We start from the raw sequence: 19,239 nt of genomic DNA on the forward strand, positions 1-19,239 counted from the left end.
TGGATATTTCATTTCACTATCGTGTTTATACCCTTTTAGTCTTTAATTGGTCCATGATTATTACTAGTACTCGTAATGTCGTCATGGCCAATAACATACCGTGATGTATTCACACCTACAAGTGTAGTGAACCTAAAAGGCACGTTTTTGGACGCAATACCACTAATGAAAATTCGAACTCCGAACAAAAATCAATGAATTCCGTCTTTAAAAGGTACTGTCTGCCTTGGCTAGGTACTGCATAGGGGGCGCTAAACTTTCGAATGCTCTTTTCTTGCTGCAACGATACAGCCAGGCCTCACCTTCGAATTGCGCCAATTATTGGCATTTATTTGTTCAGTCAACCACAATTGTGCTTTCATTTTTTTTGTTTGTAAAATGTGTAGTTTGGAGAGGGAGACAGCACTTTTTAACATAACCGAAAAGTTGTTTCTCTTTATTTTTCTCTTATAGTGCCTCTGTCTCTCTGTAAGTAACATGCTTTGTAGTAAACACAATTTCCTTATGGCAAGAAGACAACAACACATCTTTTTTTATGAGACTGTTCTCATAATTCCATCTTAAATTACAATAAAACAATCAGTATATACATGAATGTAGCTAATCTCGGTGGTAGCCTCGTCCATTACATTTTGTTAATTGAAAACATCACAATTCCACACAGTTTCATTTTAAAATGTCAAAGTAGAATCTTGAGCAAGTACACAGTATGAAGACAATAAAACACAAGTTATGGGACTATTAAAAAAAAAAGAAAAAGGTGTTACGCTAATAAGGAAAACCGGCATGGACACCAAACCTGGCTCGACTCATGAATAAATGAGCAGTTTCTCCCTTCAAGTAATCCAATCATTATTATCACGGTCCGTCTCTCCTGTAGTTTGACTCACTCCGCAGTATTTATTCAGTTTAATGGGAACGATAATCATGACATTGAAGCCCCTCTTACAAAAGGTTGTGAATCAAGCATGGCTGATACAAGAGTAGCAGGTTCAATGTCATGGTTTTTTAGAGAGTCTCCCCTCACCAAAGATGCAACAGGCGAACAAACACGTGGTCCCCTCACTGCTCAGAGTGAATGGCTTGTTTGTTCAAGGCTCTCAAGTGCTGCTGGAGTCTGTCCCACAAGAGTAGCAGAAGAGAAGGAGGAAGGCTGCCTTTTTAAAAGACAGGTTCATCTGTCCTCTTAAAACAGGATAATTTGAGCCAAAGGTGCCATTTTACAGTATATAATTGTAAAGAACAATTCACACTCTGGACTCCAGAGAGTTTGCATAAGTTTGCACGTCAAAAGCCATGCAAGACTGTCAAAAGGTGACACAATGAAATGGATCTGTGCATATTTTCAATACATTTGAGCAGAGGAAAGACATTTGAAAGCAACATGTGTTAAATGCAATGAACACTAATCCAAAATAATGATGGTTCAAAAGGTAAAAGCTAAAGGATAAGTTAGCTCATACACAGTCTCACCATGTATTTTATGTATAGCCTCTAATTTAAGACCACACTTTTTAGCAACGGAGGCCATCTTTGCTACTTCCTCTCCACACCTTTATGAGTGACTGCAGTATAAGCACCAGTAGTGACATTGTCCTATGATTTGAGGCACATGTCTTGGCTTGCCTCTTTTTCTAATGAACTGGGGAAGTGAATGCATGTTTGGAAGAAGATGACACATCATGCTTGATGACCGCCATTAGTGCCACAAGAGCACGGCATCAGCGGCAGAGACAAATGAACATACAATGAAAATAAATAAATACCAAGCATTCCTCTTCCCACCTACTCTCCTGAAGAAGAGACCATTTCCAAACCTCGAACAGGGCTGGGTAAAGCGGAGCAGTGCATTGTGGGAGTGCCAATGCAGGATGCTATCTCAGCTCTGGTGCGCCCTCCTCTGTCTGTTATGGGCTTGAGGGCACATGGACACCATTTTGTCTCGCTCCCCTGGCTTTGCGTAAGGCGGCTTGAATGCGGAAGTGAGTCCGAGATTCCATGGAGTAGTTTTTGTAATTTTGCCTGTAGAAAACAATACCTGGTTAGCCATCATATTCATTAATTTTTTAGTTATTGTTTTAAAAGGATGATTATTTTTATGGAAAATTTGTTTGAAAATCCAAATAAATTGGAGATGTATCCCAGAGTCTGTCAGACCGTGGAGGTTCCACAGTAATCCAAACTTAAGCACTGGCTTACTGAAAAAAATCTGAAATTTAGATTTGGCCACTTACTTTGCTGCTTCAAGTAGTTTTACAGCTTCATCGTTTCGCCCTTGCTCAAGGCACAACAAGCTGTGTTCCAACATTGCATTGGGAACCAGGTAGTGATCATATTTGATCTGTGTCTCACTGAAGATTACATAAATGAAATCAGAAAGAAAGAACTCAGCGTCAATATAATCATTTTTATCAATTACAAACACTAGCACTTGTTTCTTACTTGCAGAGTACTAGAGTAAAGTAGTGTTCAGCCTCCTCGTGGTGTCCCAGGTGTTTGAGACAAAGTCCCTTCAGGAGGCTCAGCAGACACTGGTCATCAATGGAAAACTCAGTCCCTGGTAAATGTCCACATAGAGTACATTTATTGTATCTACAAACAATACCCATACATCATATATAATATGGATGATAATGGCTTCATACTTTCCATGTTGTCAAGTTTTGCATGTGCCTCATCCAGCGTCTTCAGCATGTTTTCAGTCAGATCTTTGTGTTTGCCAATGATCGTATAGCCGTTCCAAATGTACATCATCTCCTGGAGAAGAACCACACAACCCAGAGCAAACAAACAATCATTCAATTGAACCAATCCCGTAATCTCACATCCAGCAATACCTAATCAGGAATGTTAAAAGCATCCATGGCTTTGGCTGACTGTGTGAAAATGTGTTTGTCCATATGGCATATCACCCCGTCGTGTAAAATAAAAGTATTCCATGTTACATGAATGGAAGTAGCACTTACAAGTGGAGGAACAGGAAGAGGAATGGGGGTTTCGGCTAGGTAGCGGCGTGCCTTCCTGATGGCAAACTTCTCTGTTGGTAAAGACTTGCCTGCAATTTTCTGCTTCAGCCCGTGCACCTGCCTAGAATATACAATATATATGAAAAAAAATCATCAATATTGACTGATATGATTAACATTTGCTATATTTTAAAGTTTTTCTTTTAGATCAGATCAGTTATTTTAGGCGAGATTCCCCCTGCAGAAGTGTTACCTTCAAAAACAAGATGATGGCACAGTTAATGATGCTTGAGCGGAATATATATACAAACTCCACCTGAACAGAGTGAGTGCAGTCTCCCCGAAGGTTAAACAATCATCCTCCGTCAGCATGCTGAGGTAAGCTGCTTTCATATACGCATAGGTGGCCTGGGGGAGGAAAAGAGCTGTTACTGCTGCAATCCAATCTTTTTTTTCCAAATGAAAAGCAAAAAAAAAAAAGGATTATAGAAGGCACAAAAATGGTCCTGCATTTTTATAGCCACGTTGCATTCTCAGCAACGGGGCCTTATATTTTATCTAAATGAAAAAATATGTCAGTAATATGTGACGTCACATCACCCAACAGGGGTGCGATTTCCCCGTCGAGCATCTCCATGTGGAGTTTGCAAGTTCTCCCTGTGCGTGGGTATTCGGTATACGGGTATTCCGGTTTCCTCTCACATTCCAAAAAACATGCTAGGTTAATTGGCGACTCCAAATTGTCCATAGGTATGAATGTGAGTGGGAATAGTTGTTTGTCTATATGTGCCCTGTGATTGGCTGGCAACCAGTCCAGGGTGTACCCCGCCTCTTGCCCGAAGACAGCTTCCAGCACGCCCGCGACCCTTGTGAAGATAAGCGGTAGAAAATGAATGAATATTTTGGATTGCTAGATAGAAGAGTTTGTTAAGAATTTCCATTGATTCATTTTTTAGGGCACATGTGTTGACAGAAGGCCGAAGCACTGCAGGTATCCTTTCCAACCAGTTTCTCCAGCAGGTGATTTAATTGACCAGCATGTCACTGGCATTGACATGCCAGTAGTTGTGCCCAAACGTTCTTGCTATTTCCCCTAAAGCAGCACTACTCAGCAGGGATGGGTTGTATGTGACGGACAGGTAATTCCTTGTAACTGTCTCTACTCTAAATTCTGTCAAGAACACAGTCATGCAGAAGACGGCCCACCTTGGACCAGGAGTTCTCCTTGCTGAGCAGGTCAGCGTAGAAGTAGGCCATCTTCCAGTGCCTCTGATATGTGAAGCACCACATCAGCTCCCAGTAGCACATATGATGGAACTGCTTCCACTGCTGCTGAGCCTCGCAGCACTCTTCAAAACGCTTGATAGCCTGACAGAGACACACAAACAATCATCACTGTGTTTCTTTCAGTTTATATTCTAGGTTCTCTTTTACTGTGAAATCGGCTGATACAGTTTCCATTACATAGCACATAGATGAAGTGTAAATGTTTAAATGTACATCTGGCTATATTAGGTGAACTTTTATGAAATGAAAATGATCAAGAGCAACTCATCCCACCCTCGGCCACCCTCTGTGTCTCCCCGTGCATGCGCGGGTTCTCTCCGGGTACTCCGGTTTCCTCCCACATTCCAAAAACATGCTAGGTTAATTGGCGACTCCAAATTCTCCATAGTATGAATGTGAGTGTGAATGGTTGTTTGTCTATATGTGCCCTGTGATTGGCTGGCGACCAGTCCAGGGTGTACCCTGCCTTTCGCCTGAAGACAGTTGGGATAGGCTCCAGCACCCCCGCGACCCTCGTGAAGATAAGCGGTAGAAAATGAATGAAGAGTTACTAATTTTTATATTCATAGCTTATTTCACTCCATACATGATATATATTTTTATAATATAATAATATGTACTGTCAACACTACAAAAAAACCATGGAAAATATTACAAGAAATTAATCCATTGGGATTGACACAAAAAACATAGTCAATGCAAGTATTTTCAGGTTACTTACAGCATCCAGATTGCCTTTTATCTCTTCGATTCGACCAGCGAAGAACAAAAAAATGGATCCCTACAAGAAAAACAACCCACATTTTTTAGCCACGTGGAACACCAAACACAACAACACAACAATTCTCACACCTTAGGGTATTTCTCCAGAAATGGCTGCAGCAGTTTTTCTGCATCTTCTACATCTCCTTCTCCGGTGCCTGCGGCACACACATAAAACGTGCAAAGCCAGACGATGAAAGAATGTCCTGCCAGAGGCCTCCCCGTATGTGTCTGTGTTTACTTACCTAGTATAAAGCTCATGAAGGTGTGATAACAAAGCAGTAGCATGTTACATAAGAAGGACCTGAATGTGCTTTCTGCAGAGCCCTCCTGAAGCTGCTGGAGGCCAAACTCCTGCACACGAGTACATACCAGGAAATGCACAAAAAAGCATTACCTTAGTTGTTAAGGATGTGTACATGTATATTTGATATGTGTGGGCTATTTCTGGCAGAAGTCATTTTGAAAAACGTAAGTGGAAATATAAAACCTATTAATATGTTTGTATATATAATATAATATATATGGTATATATTTTCTTTGACCACAGTTGTCCTTAGGACTTGCTGCCAATCATTACAACTACACTTCCGTGTGCTGCTTGTGAAGACGCCTGTTCACCATTAACTTTGCAACAGTGACACATGCCATCAACCTATAACTCACAATCGATGTAATGAGCACCACTGAATTAGAGCATAATAACAGTAATATTAATAATAAGCAAAGTAGACACTCCTTTAAATGTTTTTTTATCTAAATAATTTTTGTAGTACACATACTGGGCATCAAAGAAAAATATGGCAAAACTTACTTAAGGGATTTCCAAATTTTCAGATCTTTTAGTTTTTAGGTATGTTTAAAATGTTGTACTCTTGTTTTATATGATGTGCAAGTACCATACGATGAGTTTGGTGTGCTTTTAAGTTAGCCAATGTCGTTTTGAAAGCCCTTGAAATAAGCAGCTTAGGGCCGCTTTAATATTTGATATGTAGAGTAATATTCAGGCTGAATAGTGATCGACTCATTTAAAGTGGAAAAATATATATATTTAACATTTCAGCCACTGTTTTGGGGAAGGTGACTATGTTGTCATTAAGGACAAAGATGATTGCAGTTTTTTACAGTTAACAGAATAACCAAAAGTACAAGTAGAGAGAAAAAAAGTTAGTTAATTTTATGTTTAACTGAATGAAAATTTGTCTACTAGAATTGACACAAGAAAGTGGAGAAATATGTTGAAATAAGATTTGTTATATTTATGCAGGACATCACACTGTTCTCTAGGTGTCACTGTAGGTGCTCACGAGCCATTCACACACAGTTCAGTGTTTTTTCACAGCACATCCCATTAAACAGTGGTGTACAGTAAGTGCCAGCATGGCCTTCTCTGCTGGCCTAAACACGATCTGAAGAAGCTGGTTGGCACTTATGTTAAAGTTCACTCGCATTGCATCTACAGTATGGTACAATGGTTAATATCTCCGGCGCAAAATATACAATGTTTCTTCATTCCTCTTCTTCAGATCCTGACATGGCACTTTTTACTTTTTACTGTCAATAATAAATCAATAATTCAGAAAATTCTGTTCGGCCCCAGGTATCAAATGCACTGCCCACCATTGCCAACTCTCAACCATCTTTAATTTAGGAGTCACCCATTACAGTAGTTCTTTTTATAACATGTCAAGGGGAACTCACCTTATTACCAGAAAAGCCCACAAACTCCAAAAGCTTAAGCATCCGTGTAGGCAACATGGAGATCATCTGCAGGAGAGAGAGAGACAGATGAATAGAAGCAGTTTTATGTTTTTGGAATGTGGGAGGAAACCGGAGTACCTGGAGAATGATATCAGAATATTTCTGAAAAACTGAACCTCCACTAGGACAAACAAGAGTGTGTAAGGCCACATGGAAGACTCTTACTAGATTAAAGGCTCCAACTCCCAATTTGACTCCACCCTCAAAATGACCATGGTTGTTGCCATGACTATACCCAGTGGACTGGAGGACTCTGTGAAGCTCTCTGCAGAGAAAGGGAGGAAAATAGATTTGTTAAATTACATTTAACAAAGTGAAATGAAAGGTTCAGCCTCTCACTTGTACGTCTGGTAGCTATTCCTCACTTTGATTCCTCCTTTGATGAAACTGATCATGTTTTCATCCTAATGAGAAGAGTTAAGGGATAATATAATAAAAAACACACATCAACATGGAAGGCAAAACGGAGGCCATAAAGAGATTGTTGGTAGGCCTGGATACTGACCTGCAGGAAGGTGAGTGCTGCCCTTTGCAGGAGGCACTCAGCATAGCAGACTTCAGCATGGAGCTCATCTGTGATTAAAAATTTTTTTTTTAAGTTATCTCAGGCAACCAGCAGCTTAGGAGATCCCAGAGGCAGCAGTGCAATTACACACACACTGACCTTCTGTGAAGTTCTTGGAGAAGCTGGACTTCTTGCGGTGCCTGATTAGAAGAGCACAGTGGTTTTTTCTGTTCATTATATTGACTCTGAATTGCAGTGAGATCAAGTTGCCACCAGGTGATGACTCAAGCATTTACTTGCTAATCTAAACTGAGAACTGCACACACCATGCCAAATGCCAAAATGAATTGTCTGGCAATTGGCCATCATCAGGTCATATCAGAACAGGATGTCACGAAAAGTGAATGGTTTCACCTTTGACAAATAGCTTGGGCCTCCTTCATGGTGTCCCCTGCCTCCAGGATGTGTTGGGGTTCAAAGGTCATCATTGCCTGCATTTCTAGGATGGTGGCGTGGGTCAGGGCATGGTACATGCTGTCTTTGGTTCTGTGAATGCAGAAAACAAAACAAAACACATGGATCAAAACCCATGGGCTTTCTGCTAAATCATGGGTGTGTGATTGGTTACGTGGAAGACTTAGCGCCGCCACGCCTCCAAAAACAAAAGAAACCCTCCCATTCTCTATTTATACTTGTGGCTGCTGGCTTTTCACGTCGCACCCTGAATGAAAAGCTTTGCCCTCTGAAGACTGTATTATGCCCTAGTATAGCTTTACCTGTTCTTCCAGTTGTAAACCATTACCAAAGTAATTGCAAACAACTGAATCAGTCTTCTTATATGCAGTATAATTCTATTTCAAACAAACCCATTGAGCTCCAGATATATAGCATACAGTACTGCAGAGATCATTCAGCTAGAGGTTACTAGCCTGTCAGTGTTGACTGACATCAGGAAAAAAGTAACATATAGACTTTCAGAAGTCATTAAGAGTGAAATAACAGTAAAAAAAACACAATATCTTCAAAGATCTGCCAGACTACTTTCAGCTCCAGTCCACTCCTTGGGAGTCCTCATTGTATCTTTGTTCTTATCGTTTTTGTCGGAAACTGCATGAGCAAACAATGTGTTAGGTACAGCATAAGCAAGCTAAACTATCTAACAAGGCCGTTGTGAAACCCTTTAGGAAAGAGCTGTGAAGGGAGTTGGATGGCTGGTGAAAAATGGAGGAGAATTCCAAACATTTCACACAGCAGCGCTTCAAAGGTTTTTCAAGCATATCACTGCAGTTCTCCATTTGCTCCCGGAACATTCTAGAATCCATTTTAAAATCCTCCTGTTTGTGTTTGGGTACCATAGGGATGTTGTGAGGTGTTATACAAATGGAACTTTGATGTGTTTTGATTTGCAGCCAGCATGATTGCTAGAGTTGAGTGAGGAGGTTACATGAGGATCAATCTGAACGTGAGATGTGATCCCATTCAGGTGATCATCAAAGAGATGTCATCAAAAAAGTGCAGCTGTGCTTCCACTCTCTCCAAAAGCATAGGAAAACTAGACTCCCCCCCCCCCACACACACACACCTCACTACTTTCTGTAGAGGCACTATAGAAAGCACTATCATATTTTTCTTCGCTTCCCCATTTAGAATCTGCAGTGTAGAGGTGATAAAGCGACAGCAAGCAAGATTGTAAGATAACATTCCCTTCCCTGATGCAGCTGTGTGGGCCTGGTCTGCATCGGCAGAGCCACCTCACCATCATGGATCATCATCACCTCTCATTACATCTTCTCCTCATTATCATACGGGAACAGATACAGGAGCATACCAACCCTGTAAAGCTTTCAGTAATATTTGGTATGCATCTAAACTGTACGATTGAAGTGCCTAAATTACAACAAAAATATCAGGAATGAACAAAATGAGCGGGTTAAATGAATCGTTTTGCACGCAGTTCTGCTAATTTGTGTAATGACTAACACAATTGGGCTTTAAAATAAAAAAAATTCTTCATGGAGTGTGTAGTTTAAAAAAAGTGCCATTTAAACTGTTAGGGGTTAGAAAATACAGTCATAGTATTGGTCTTTTCACACAATACACTCTGTACAAAAAAAAATCTACACTTAAATGTAACTATTCTGAGTGTTGTGACATCACTATGTCACTTCAGTTGTACCTGATCTGTCTGTCTGTTCCCTTTGAGAGGCGCTCGTCTCAAGATTTACTGAAATGAGATCCATAATGTCCATCTTGTCTTTCATCACTAGCTCCTGAACAGCAGAAAATAATTGAGTTTAATGACATTTTGCTGTTTCTGGGGACTCTTCCTCTGAGCTGGTATCTAAAGGCTTTTGAAAATTGTTATTTTCTTTTACTGCATCCTATCCTGTTGCTAGGCAATTGCTTTGAAGTTCACAGGTTAGCTTGGCTTGTTCGCAAGAGTACGTTTTTAAACTAATTCATACTTGAACAATCATCACCAACATTGTGATGTACAGTACATTGCAACCTCAATAAAATCGCCTAACAATCACAATATATCATTGGGATAATATTTATAATTGAGCTTGTTTCAGAAACAGATGAGCAGAGCTTGGGGAAGGCAGAGAGCATATCTGGGTTACAGCCATGGCCATATATGGAAGTCCACTTGTCTGTGACATCACAAAGGGGCAGTTTTACCACGCCTTTTGAAACCCAGCGTTTTGAACCATCCCAAAAGTCTTCCAGGCCTCACTTACAAATGTGCAAACCTCATCATCTGAAACTTTGTCATTGTTTAACACAAGAATACAACATTCTAACTACATTTATATGTCAGAAAAGTGGAAAAAGCAAAATACAAGCACTAGCAGCAAAGAGTATTGGCTAGTTCAATCTAAAATGACACCTAAGATATAGAGAACATGAAAAGTGGTGTCTTGTTATTGTTAAAGGAACAGATACTGTGAATCTTAAGCATTAGGCATTGAATAAAGAAAATATATAAGGTGCAGCATACAGATACTTTACATTTGGTGCTATGCAGTTTTTTCAGTTATAGCAATTAATTATTTAAATAAAGAAATTACTTCCAGTAGAAAAATTTAAAATGACCGGTTCCTGTCTGCCGTTCTTTGGTTTGGATATTGGTGTCGGCTGCATCATCTGGCATTGCGCGTATTTAAAGATGTGTATTGTTTGGAGGTGGTAAAATACATTGGTCCTACCAGTCTTTGCCAGAATGGTTGCCCCACACACTCTGCAGAATATAGTTTTCTGATGATGATCACACGGTTTTAATGTCTATCGAAGGCCATATTGTTTCTATTGAATATTGTTTTTATTACACATTCCTACCTCTAAGTTGTGATAATCGCAGTGGTAGGGATCAGATTTCATTCAGAACCACATAGTTTGTTGAGTGTGACACACACTGCCACTTTGCCTCTTTACTGCTGACACTGCGGACTTAGCGAGTCTAATATCTGATATCCAGCTTTTAACACTAAGCTAGTCACAGTACCAGAATGTGTCCATGTAATGGAGTCTGAGCTGAGGATTTGCCTTATTAACATAATTCTAATCTTTTCAACTCAACAAACCAAACTATAAAGATGTCAAGCTTGCTAAAATACCAAAGTAGAACACAAGTTTGTCAAAGTACAAACTGGGCTGACGGGAGTGGCTCTGGAGATAGTACAATAGCAAGAGTGTGATGATGACTTTTGACCAAGGAGAGAAAGAGCACTGAACAATGTAGTAGCAATGTAGTAACTTGACGACACAGTGTTGGTTACCAGTACTGGGCGTGATGCAACAAGTGTTTATCAGCTGCAAGCAAATCTACCGTATGTGGAGTTCCATCGATGTGGATGATCGAAGTTCTAATACGTTCATATTTTATAAGTGATATCACTTCATCAGCTTCATCCATTAAATGACGGAAGTAGTGGTCACACATGACCAAGGCATAGCTCCACAAAGTACATTTTATTTTATCTCCACGAGGGGGATCATTGTTGTGCATATGTGTATTCCTGTCTATTGTCTGTGTAGCATTGTCTATAAGATTAATTTCTCCGGGGGCTAATAAAGGACGTTTTCTTCCTCAGTGAAAAACATGTGATAAAGAAAGCTGAAATAGGACAAGCGGTAGAGAAAATGGATGGCTGGGTGTATTATGTTCCTTTCATTCAGGATGCGTCATTCAGGAGCTGAACGGTACTCAGCTCACGCCACTTGTAAAGTGTGACGCAGTGTGCACTCTCACCGGGGCCTGAGGCGAGCCAGCGCCTCCTCAAAGTCATTTCGGAGGAACAGATCCAGGGCGGCCATGCAGTCCTCCAAAGCCAGTGACAGGTCCGACTTCAAGCACCTGGACAAGTTAAAAACAAACACAGGAAGTAGTGGTTTAGACAGCCATATCAGCTCTTGTCATTACATTAAAGACACAGTCATCCATCGTCTATAGCATAAAAACAGGAGTTCAGAACATCCAGAGTTTTTCTTGTCCCTACAGGCAACCAGATCAGGCATCTATTGACTCTCCACGCATTATAAACAGAAAACAGAAGAAATCAACCCCAAAAACCCTGGCAACAAAATAACTAAGCTAAATAGAAATATTCCTGTGCTGTCTTTGATAGTGTGCATCGGCATATGAACTATTAAACATAAAAAATCCTGAATGATACAGTATGTCAACGCATGCACATGACCCTCACGTGGAGAGCGTATTGTAGGGGGCCACGCTGTGTGCACAAGCCTCAGTCAAACCGCCTACTCTGGGTTCAACTACAGGTCTGATGATTGCATTTTAATGGGACTTTTATGTCTCCATTTAAGCACACAGCGTGAAAGCAGCATCAATGCCATCAACATAATGGGACAGCCGTCGGCTCGCTGTCTTTTGTCATTAAGCTTCCGCCCACTTGTTGGTTTGGTAGCAGTTCAGTTTCTTATACATTAACTCAATCGCTATCAAAGACGTCGTTATACATTTTTTTCAACACAACCACTCACTCCCAAAAACGGATTTATAGGTCTTCTATGTTTTTTTTTCTGCGAGAGACACAAAGAGGTGATGATGAAACTCTACAATAGAAGAGAGCATGTTTGATGCAGTTTTAAGCGGAAAAAAACACCACAAGCTGGCAGTTTATAAGAACTCGGACTGCATCTCTCCCATTGAAATACACGCTCCACTGCAAACAGGAAGTGAAAAGGCATCTTGCCGTGTTGCGTGAAGGAGATTACTAATTAAAGGGAAATGTTAACCCATGAACAGTTGCACATGTGAAAATTGTAAATAGTTATTTGTTGTTATTTTCATGTCAAATGTATGTTGTTTATATATTTTGGCTAAATATATATGGCTAAATTTGTGTCAAAGTGAAAGTTATGCTTAAAATATATTCTGTGTGCCTGCAAAAATCATCAAAAAATGTCTGGGATTGAATGGGTTAAGCTGCACAGTATGTTCATTCTGCTATGTGTGTGCTTAAAGGGATGCTGTAATTTTTATGCTGTGCTCTTGAGCCACAAACCACAGCTTTGTGTGCCGTGTCTTTTTTTTCCCCAGTCAAGTATTGATCACATGAGCTTGGAAAATTTTTCAATTTAAGGGAAGTGGAAAAAACACCAATCAGTGTGGCCTCTAGAGGATGTCAGCAACAAATATCATGGCGACTGGAAAATAATATAAGAACCGAGAGAACCCAAAGTACAACTAATCTGTGTAACTGATGACTAATATACAACATTCACTTTACATTCCTGTCTATTAGAGACACAGAAGAACTCATACATGTCCACACACTCTATAAAAGGAGGGCATACACTAGTGCAGCATTAGCTAATGACATGCGGGTGACTGGTGTCTTCACCATATGACCAACAATGGGCTAGACTGGCTGAATTAAAGAGAAGAAAAACAACAGAACACAGGATAGGTCTATTCTACAAGTGACAATGCCCTCATCCATACAGAATGAGGATTCCCTTAATGACTTGATGAGCATGATCATTTTTGGAGTCATGTGCAACACATTTTACACCAAAATGTTACACAATGCTTGTCTACAAATTCAATGCTTGAGAAAAATGTTTTTTTAAGTTGTAGAATGACATGTAAAAGGTAATGTTACAAAAATAAGTCATGATATGTTAATCATAAGTCATGATAATAAGTCATGTTTTTTTCATGATGCCAATGATAGGAGAATAAAGTCTTAATTTTGAATTTTTAACTCATAGTACCATCACTTTATTACCATAAAAGTATTTGTGTAATATTAAGAATATAGTGTGAAACGTTTATGGTAATACGTTATAATATTAAAGAGTATATCCTCAAAGTATTATCCCCATAATAATAACACACATTAATAACAATATTGTATTAATATTAATTATAATATTTATATTATTAAAATACAAAATTAATAATTTTATAATTATTATAATTATTATTATTTTGTATAATTATACTCAGAGTTCTATAACTTTATTAGAGTATTCTCTTTTTCAATATGGCCCTAATATTCCTCCATATTGGCCAATGCTAATCTTCCCCCCTGTAATGTGTCACACCATCTGCAGTCACATCATACATACAAATATGAGCTAAGGGGTTAAACAATTAATAAAGGCCTTTAAAGACAAAATTTCCTATTTCCTGTTAAAGTGGATGCACAAGACCATCATGTGCAGAATGCACAAGAGATGTGATTTATAACCCACACAAAACAATATTCACTCTAATCAAACAATACACTGAAAACATTATCTGACATACCCACATCAAAGTACAACACAGTATGTTGCAGCACCATCAATTATTGAAATAGTTAGGGTTAGAACAGATGAATGCATGGCTTGCCTTGGAGACGCCTATTTTTCAAAAAAAATAATTTGTTAGTGTGTACATTTTTTAGCTTCGTCTCTGTCATTTAAAAAAATATATACTTTTAGTACACTTTTTTGTTTACTTTTAGTATACTTTTTAGTACATAAGACCATGTCAAACTTGGATGTGTTGTATAATCAGTATGATCCTTCCTCCTGCCAGTTAATAATACCAGCTTCCATGGAGAATAGGAACAACCACAAAGACTCAACTTAATCCACCAAGTTAAAACCTACAGTGACAAGCATAGGACCAGTGTCGTAGTCATAGTCGTAGTCCTGACAATAATTATATACAAAAGCAATAAGATGGAATTCGATTATGAGGTGATGCCACATGCAAATATGCACTTTTGGTGGTGTCTATGCCCTCCTGAGTGTGCTTTCTAACTTGCAACTTGAAATAAAGCATAGTATTAACCTATTCCTCATGACCAAAACTAACTTGAATCCTCAATAGAGGATAAAGCAGACTTTGTGTTTGGTAACTTGGCATAAAGATGACAATACAGGTAAAAATATGTGTGGGGCTGGCTAAAGGGTTTGTTATTTCCTTAGAACTGCAAAGCAACTCCACTGGTTTAATAAAGATGATGATCTGGAACACGACACCATCTTTCAGCTCCAATTGTGAGTACAGATGCAGTATCGTGTTGACAGGGCATGTGATTTATTGTCATTTCAAGCCATTGCGTCTGATCATGTGAGTAGATTCCCTCTTGCACAAAGGCGATCATAATCAATCAAGCAAGTGCACACATAAAAACACTTAGTAAGCACAACAATTATTCACATGCACACCTCTGCACAAGTCCCCACACTCCGAGAGTTAATAACATCTGTTTACCAACCCTGCCTCGAAGCTGCCTCTGCAGCTACTATGAGATATTTGAAGGCCTTAAGACACACATGATGCGACACAAGAGAATTTCAAACAAACAATCCCAGCAAGTTTGTCCACATGCCTGAGCTGCGACATGTAAATTGGTTCCACGATAGCGTCAAACAAAGAGAGAAAACTGACGTGCCTTGTCATCATGCAGCAGAGGTGACGTCTCTTACCCGTTTGATAGAGGCTCTCCTGACATTTTCATGTGGCAAACTGTGTGTGTGTGCAGTAACAGAAAACTAATGCAGACGAGCAGCTGTGAGTAAATGGTCCTTGTGCCCTTCTCCAGCAACGGGAGGAAAAGCAGCTCAGGACAAGCAGCAAGAGAGGGAGGAAAGGGATTGGAGAAGGAACAGGAGGAGGAGGAGGAGGAAGCCATCACAGTAGCACCCCGATAATAAGATTAGGATGACTGTTACATCGCACGAGAGGACACAAATGTTATGTGTGCTGTGTTGAGTAAAACACACAACTACATTCACATTGTTAACCCTGAAACCTAATCCAACCATAAACTTTAAGATGTTATTTAAAAGATTCCTTAAACTGAGAACGAATGTTTTCCTATCTCACTCTTTAAGAAGCTGTCGCCACGGCCGAACAATCTTAAGGCAATTTTTCTGGCAGATATGGCAATTTCAACTTCAATTGAAGTTTCAAAACAAGGCCACAACAGTCAGGCGATAGAAACAATTTCATCCAATATTGAGCACATAGTGTATGAACTGCAACTAGTTCTCCAACGAAACCAAAATTACACGTATGTAACCACAATAATGCAAAACGTGGAACAACCTATGTATGGCAACTGTATAATGTAGAAAAGAGACAATACTACACAATTCAAGTCAAAACAATAGTACTACTAAACATGTTCCCTCTCATCCTGCCATACCTTTACTTATTCACGCAGCAGAGAGAAGCTACATCCATTCCAATGACCTTCCAGAGATATTTACATCAACATGTCACATTGTTGTGAAAGTGTCACCATGGCAACACTGTCTGGTCTTACCCGTTGGAAGGGTTGGTCTCTTGCCGAGCATCTTCATTGTCTGGTAAGTGCAACCTAAAAAAAGAACAAAAAAACGGCACAGGAAGATCATCTCACGGGATGAAATCCATCTCAACCACCAACAATCGTTTGAGAAAAATGATCGTGGGACACTTTTATCATGTCGACTCTCACAGCTCGATGAATAAATGTCCATGGGTTTCAGGGAAGTGTGGACAGTAGTAGTTTAAGTAGAAGACCACTGCAAGCTATTTGCCGGTCAGTACACTATTGGCATTATCCATTTGTTTTGCTCTCGTTAGCATGATGTAGCTGTTAAGGAGTGCCAAAGGAGGACACAAATATTAGCAACACTAGCATATCTATGTGAGTTACAATACTCATATTTCAGACACATTTTAATGCCTTATATTGTCCAGCGAGTATGGGTGGTCCTCAGGTTACGAAGGTGTTCTGTTTCTAGACTGTGATGTAAGATCCTAAATTACCTAAACTATACCTCCATTAACTCTGAAGTCATTCGCACTGTACACAGAAGATATGTAGCACACCAAATACTGTAATAAAACCAATAAAATAATTAAATGAAACAGTAAGAGTAGTAAAATAACATTTTTTTAAAAAGCCAAAACTTTCAATCTCATAAGACCACTACACTACATAGTTATTACTGTCAGTTACAAAGGTGCAGATCCTTTAACATGTTCAAGGATACTGTAGCAACCTGGCAATTATGTGTGATGTTTTTTTTACTTTTCTGATTTCTGAATGTCTGTGAATGTGACTTGAATCCTGATGACATGTGTGAATGTGGTAGGAGGACGGATGTGTACAGAGTTTGCACATGTTTTGGCATGGTTTAGCCGACCGTTGCCTGTTTTGATTTGGTAATTAAGACATTTCTGATCAACCATCTCTACAGCATCCTGACAATGTCCAGGTAGACATTACAATTAGGGATGCTCCGATCTGGTTTTTATGTTGCCAATTCTAAAACCGATCATCCATGAGTGAGTTTGGTCGATACCCATCACATGGATTAACTGTATATTTTTTAATTTTCAAAGCTGTCAAACTGAAACCTTTCAGTTTTTACAGACTAGTGTTCATTTTTGCGGCAAAACAGGACAAAGTGTGTTCCTTCACTAAACACGGATATTGGCAACTGAGTAGTTACATTTATGGGCGTGCATACAAAACTAAGAAAATCTATAATATGGAACGCCACAAACCGAGGACCACCTGTCCACCACTTTTGGAGAGTGAATGACTCTTCTTAAAGAGCAGCAGCACCTCAAAGGCCTCATTCCTTGTGTTATTTTATGATTTTACAGCATCCATTACAATGATATGCACATGCTTAATGGACACTTATGCAAATTAGTCAATGATGCCACCGCAACCCACCAGCACAAATAGATTACAGTCCCGTGAAAAACACTGGACAATGCTCCTTTCAATATTACATTTCATTAAAGGTATTTTTTTTATACTGTAGGTTACCTGAAGTTACTGATGATGGGATCCAATTCTGGTGTGTTTATGACTGATAACCTGCAACAATAACACAGAATGTTGTGTCATTAAAGTGCTCATCTTTTACATGAATTTGTAAGCAAATTAAGCTCTAACATGACATTTCCTTCAGTTGCTCAAATATCAATCCAACTGTGTGAAGTTGTCAGCATACCCACTCTGAGAGTATGCACCGTCGGGGACGTCTTGTGCCTGCATGACATCGCTGTGAAGAGGTCAGAGGTCAAATGGGTGAGACAGAGCGTATCAATGGATCTCATGATAGTGAGGAGACGACGATTAGAATGACAGCAGCGACAGAACTAATCTGAAAATGTGAGGAAAGCCCGGAATGACAAATACAAGACATTGAAACTAAGCAATTGTGTTTGTTACATCTGCAAGAAGAACATCAACAGGAAGTAAGGCTCACTTTCAATGAATGCGATTACCATTGATGTTGTAGGCAGGACTATTCAACTGAATGACTTTAAACTAACCTCTCAGTTCACTTTTGCAATCACTTTTCATATCATACAAATGAACTTTGACATATTTGTGACTATGTAAACATAACGCATGGGTTTTAATATTTATTCAATGATTATGACTTTATTTATGACTCTATAAGAAATTTGGTGAGCTAAAAATGTTAAAATATAACAGACCTTTGCACTGACATATAAAATATGAATACGCCTACACAGTATATGAATAGAATAAATGTATAAATAGGAATAATGGTGTTATGATAGTGAATGGGTTGTACCGTGTAAAAAGTCATTGTGTAGCCAACAAGCCTGCTTGACAACATCAGTGTGTTATGTTGTCGAACAGGCTGTCGAACTGACAACACAAGTTTGCCTCGTCAACTTTCTTTTAATAAAGCCCAAAATAATTTAAAATAATTTGATTTAATTTGAATACTGCATGAATATAACTTTCTAAGACGAAGCCTGACAATTTCAAAGAGCTTGCACGCGCTCATTTTTATTTTTTGTGTGCTATTTTTCGATTTTAACTTACTTTTTGCCGTCTTTTCCTTTCACGCTCCGTCTCCACTTGATAAAACTCATTCCACGGCGGGCAGGGTGGATTTACACGGCGGTCTCGGACGTGGAAGATCTCTCGCGGAAGTCTGCCTGACAGGAATGATGAAGAGTAGCCGGCTGGTAGCAAGAACTGTCTGCTTCGTCCTCCCTCTTTGTGACGTAGAAAGGTGCTCTGTGGTTCTCCGTGGCTCTGATGACCAGAAACATGGACTGGAAAAAAAAAGACACGCGGAGGTTGCGGGTGGGTGGCTTCCGGGTGCTAAATATCGCAGTTTGTGCCATGAACGTGTATCCCCTGCACTTTTTCCAAAAATATTAGCATTTCAGGACACAGTAACAAAACTCTAAACAAGTTAGCATTGGCAAATTAGCATATAGGATATTGAATTGCAATAATGTTGACGACTTGGCACGTAACATCGTCCAAATGTCCACCCTATCCCGAGACAGTTTAATTTTTATTCTTTAGGTGTCTTAGAACAGTCGACGATTTGATGCTGAAAATTCTGATTCATTGTTGCCAACCCTTCAGTAAGAAAAGCGGCCATTTGCTGTTCGAGGAGTCGCTGTGACGCCATACGCTAATTTGCATGTCATTT

General features: G+C 39.5%; 1 protein-coding gene across 3 annotated transcripts; it reads right to left on the bottom strand.

Annotated features, from left to right (window-relative positions):
- Positions 1 to 319: 319 nt before the first annotated feature.
- ttc39a (tetratricopeptide repeat domain 39A) lies at positions 320 to 18,845 on the bottom strand. Of its 3 annotated transcripts, none has more exons than XM_078790035.1 (21): positions 18,615 to 18,845; positions 17,768 to 17,814; positions 17,577 to 17,627; positions 16,074 to 16,127; positions 11,534 to 11,638; positions 7,696 to 7,827; positions 7,441 to 7,481; positions 7,282 to 7,349; positions 7,116 to 7,180; positions 6,942 to 7,041; positions 6,717 to 6,782; positions 5,261 to 5,369; positions 5,106 to 5,173; positions 4,975 to 5,034; positions 4,173 to 4,334; positions 3,283 to 3,374; positions 2,967 to 3,087; positions 2,646 to 2,757; positions 2,443 to 2,557; positions 2,235 to 2,351; positions 320 to 2,022 (listed from the first exon to the last, which is right to left on the bottom strand). In XM_078790035.1, the coding sequence occupies exons 5-21, from the start codon at positions 11,596 to 11,598 to the stop codon at positions 1,908 to 1,910; spliced, it is 1,608 nt and encodes a 535-aa protein (XP_078646161.1). In that variant the 5' UTR covers positions 11,599 to 11,638; positions 16,074 to 16,127; positions 17,577 to 17,627; positions 17,768 to 17,814; positions 18,615 to 18,845; the 3' UTR covers positions 320 to 1,907. The 3 variants fall into 3 exon arrangements, with proteins under 3 accessions (XP_078646161.1, XP_057928944.2, XP_057928946.2); XM_058072961.2 differs by having other exon boundaries at positions 17,764 to 17,814; positions 18,615 to 18,820; XM_058072963.2 differs by lacking the exons at positions 16,074 to 16,127; positions 17,577 to 17,627; positions 17,768 to 17,814; positions 18,615 to 18,845 and adding an exon at positions 15,232 to 15,452.
- Between the last annotated feature and the right edge of the window lie 394 nt (positions 18,846 to 19,239).

Source organism: Doryrhamphus excisus, linkage group LG4, assembly GCF_037039965.1.
Source record: "Doryrhamphus excisus strain RoL-2023G ecotype Guam linkage group LG4, RoL_Dexc_Guam_v1.1, whole genome shotgun sequence".
NCBI lineage: Eukaryota > Metazoa > Chordata > Actinopteri > Syngnathiformes > Syngnathidae > Doryrhamphus > Doryrhamphus excisus.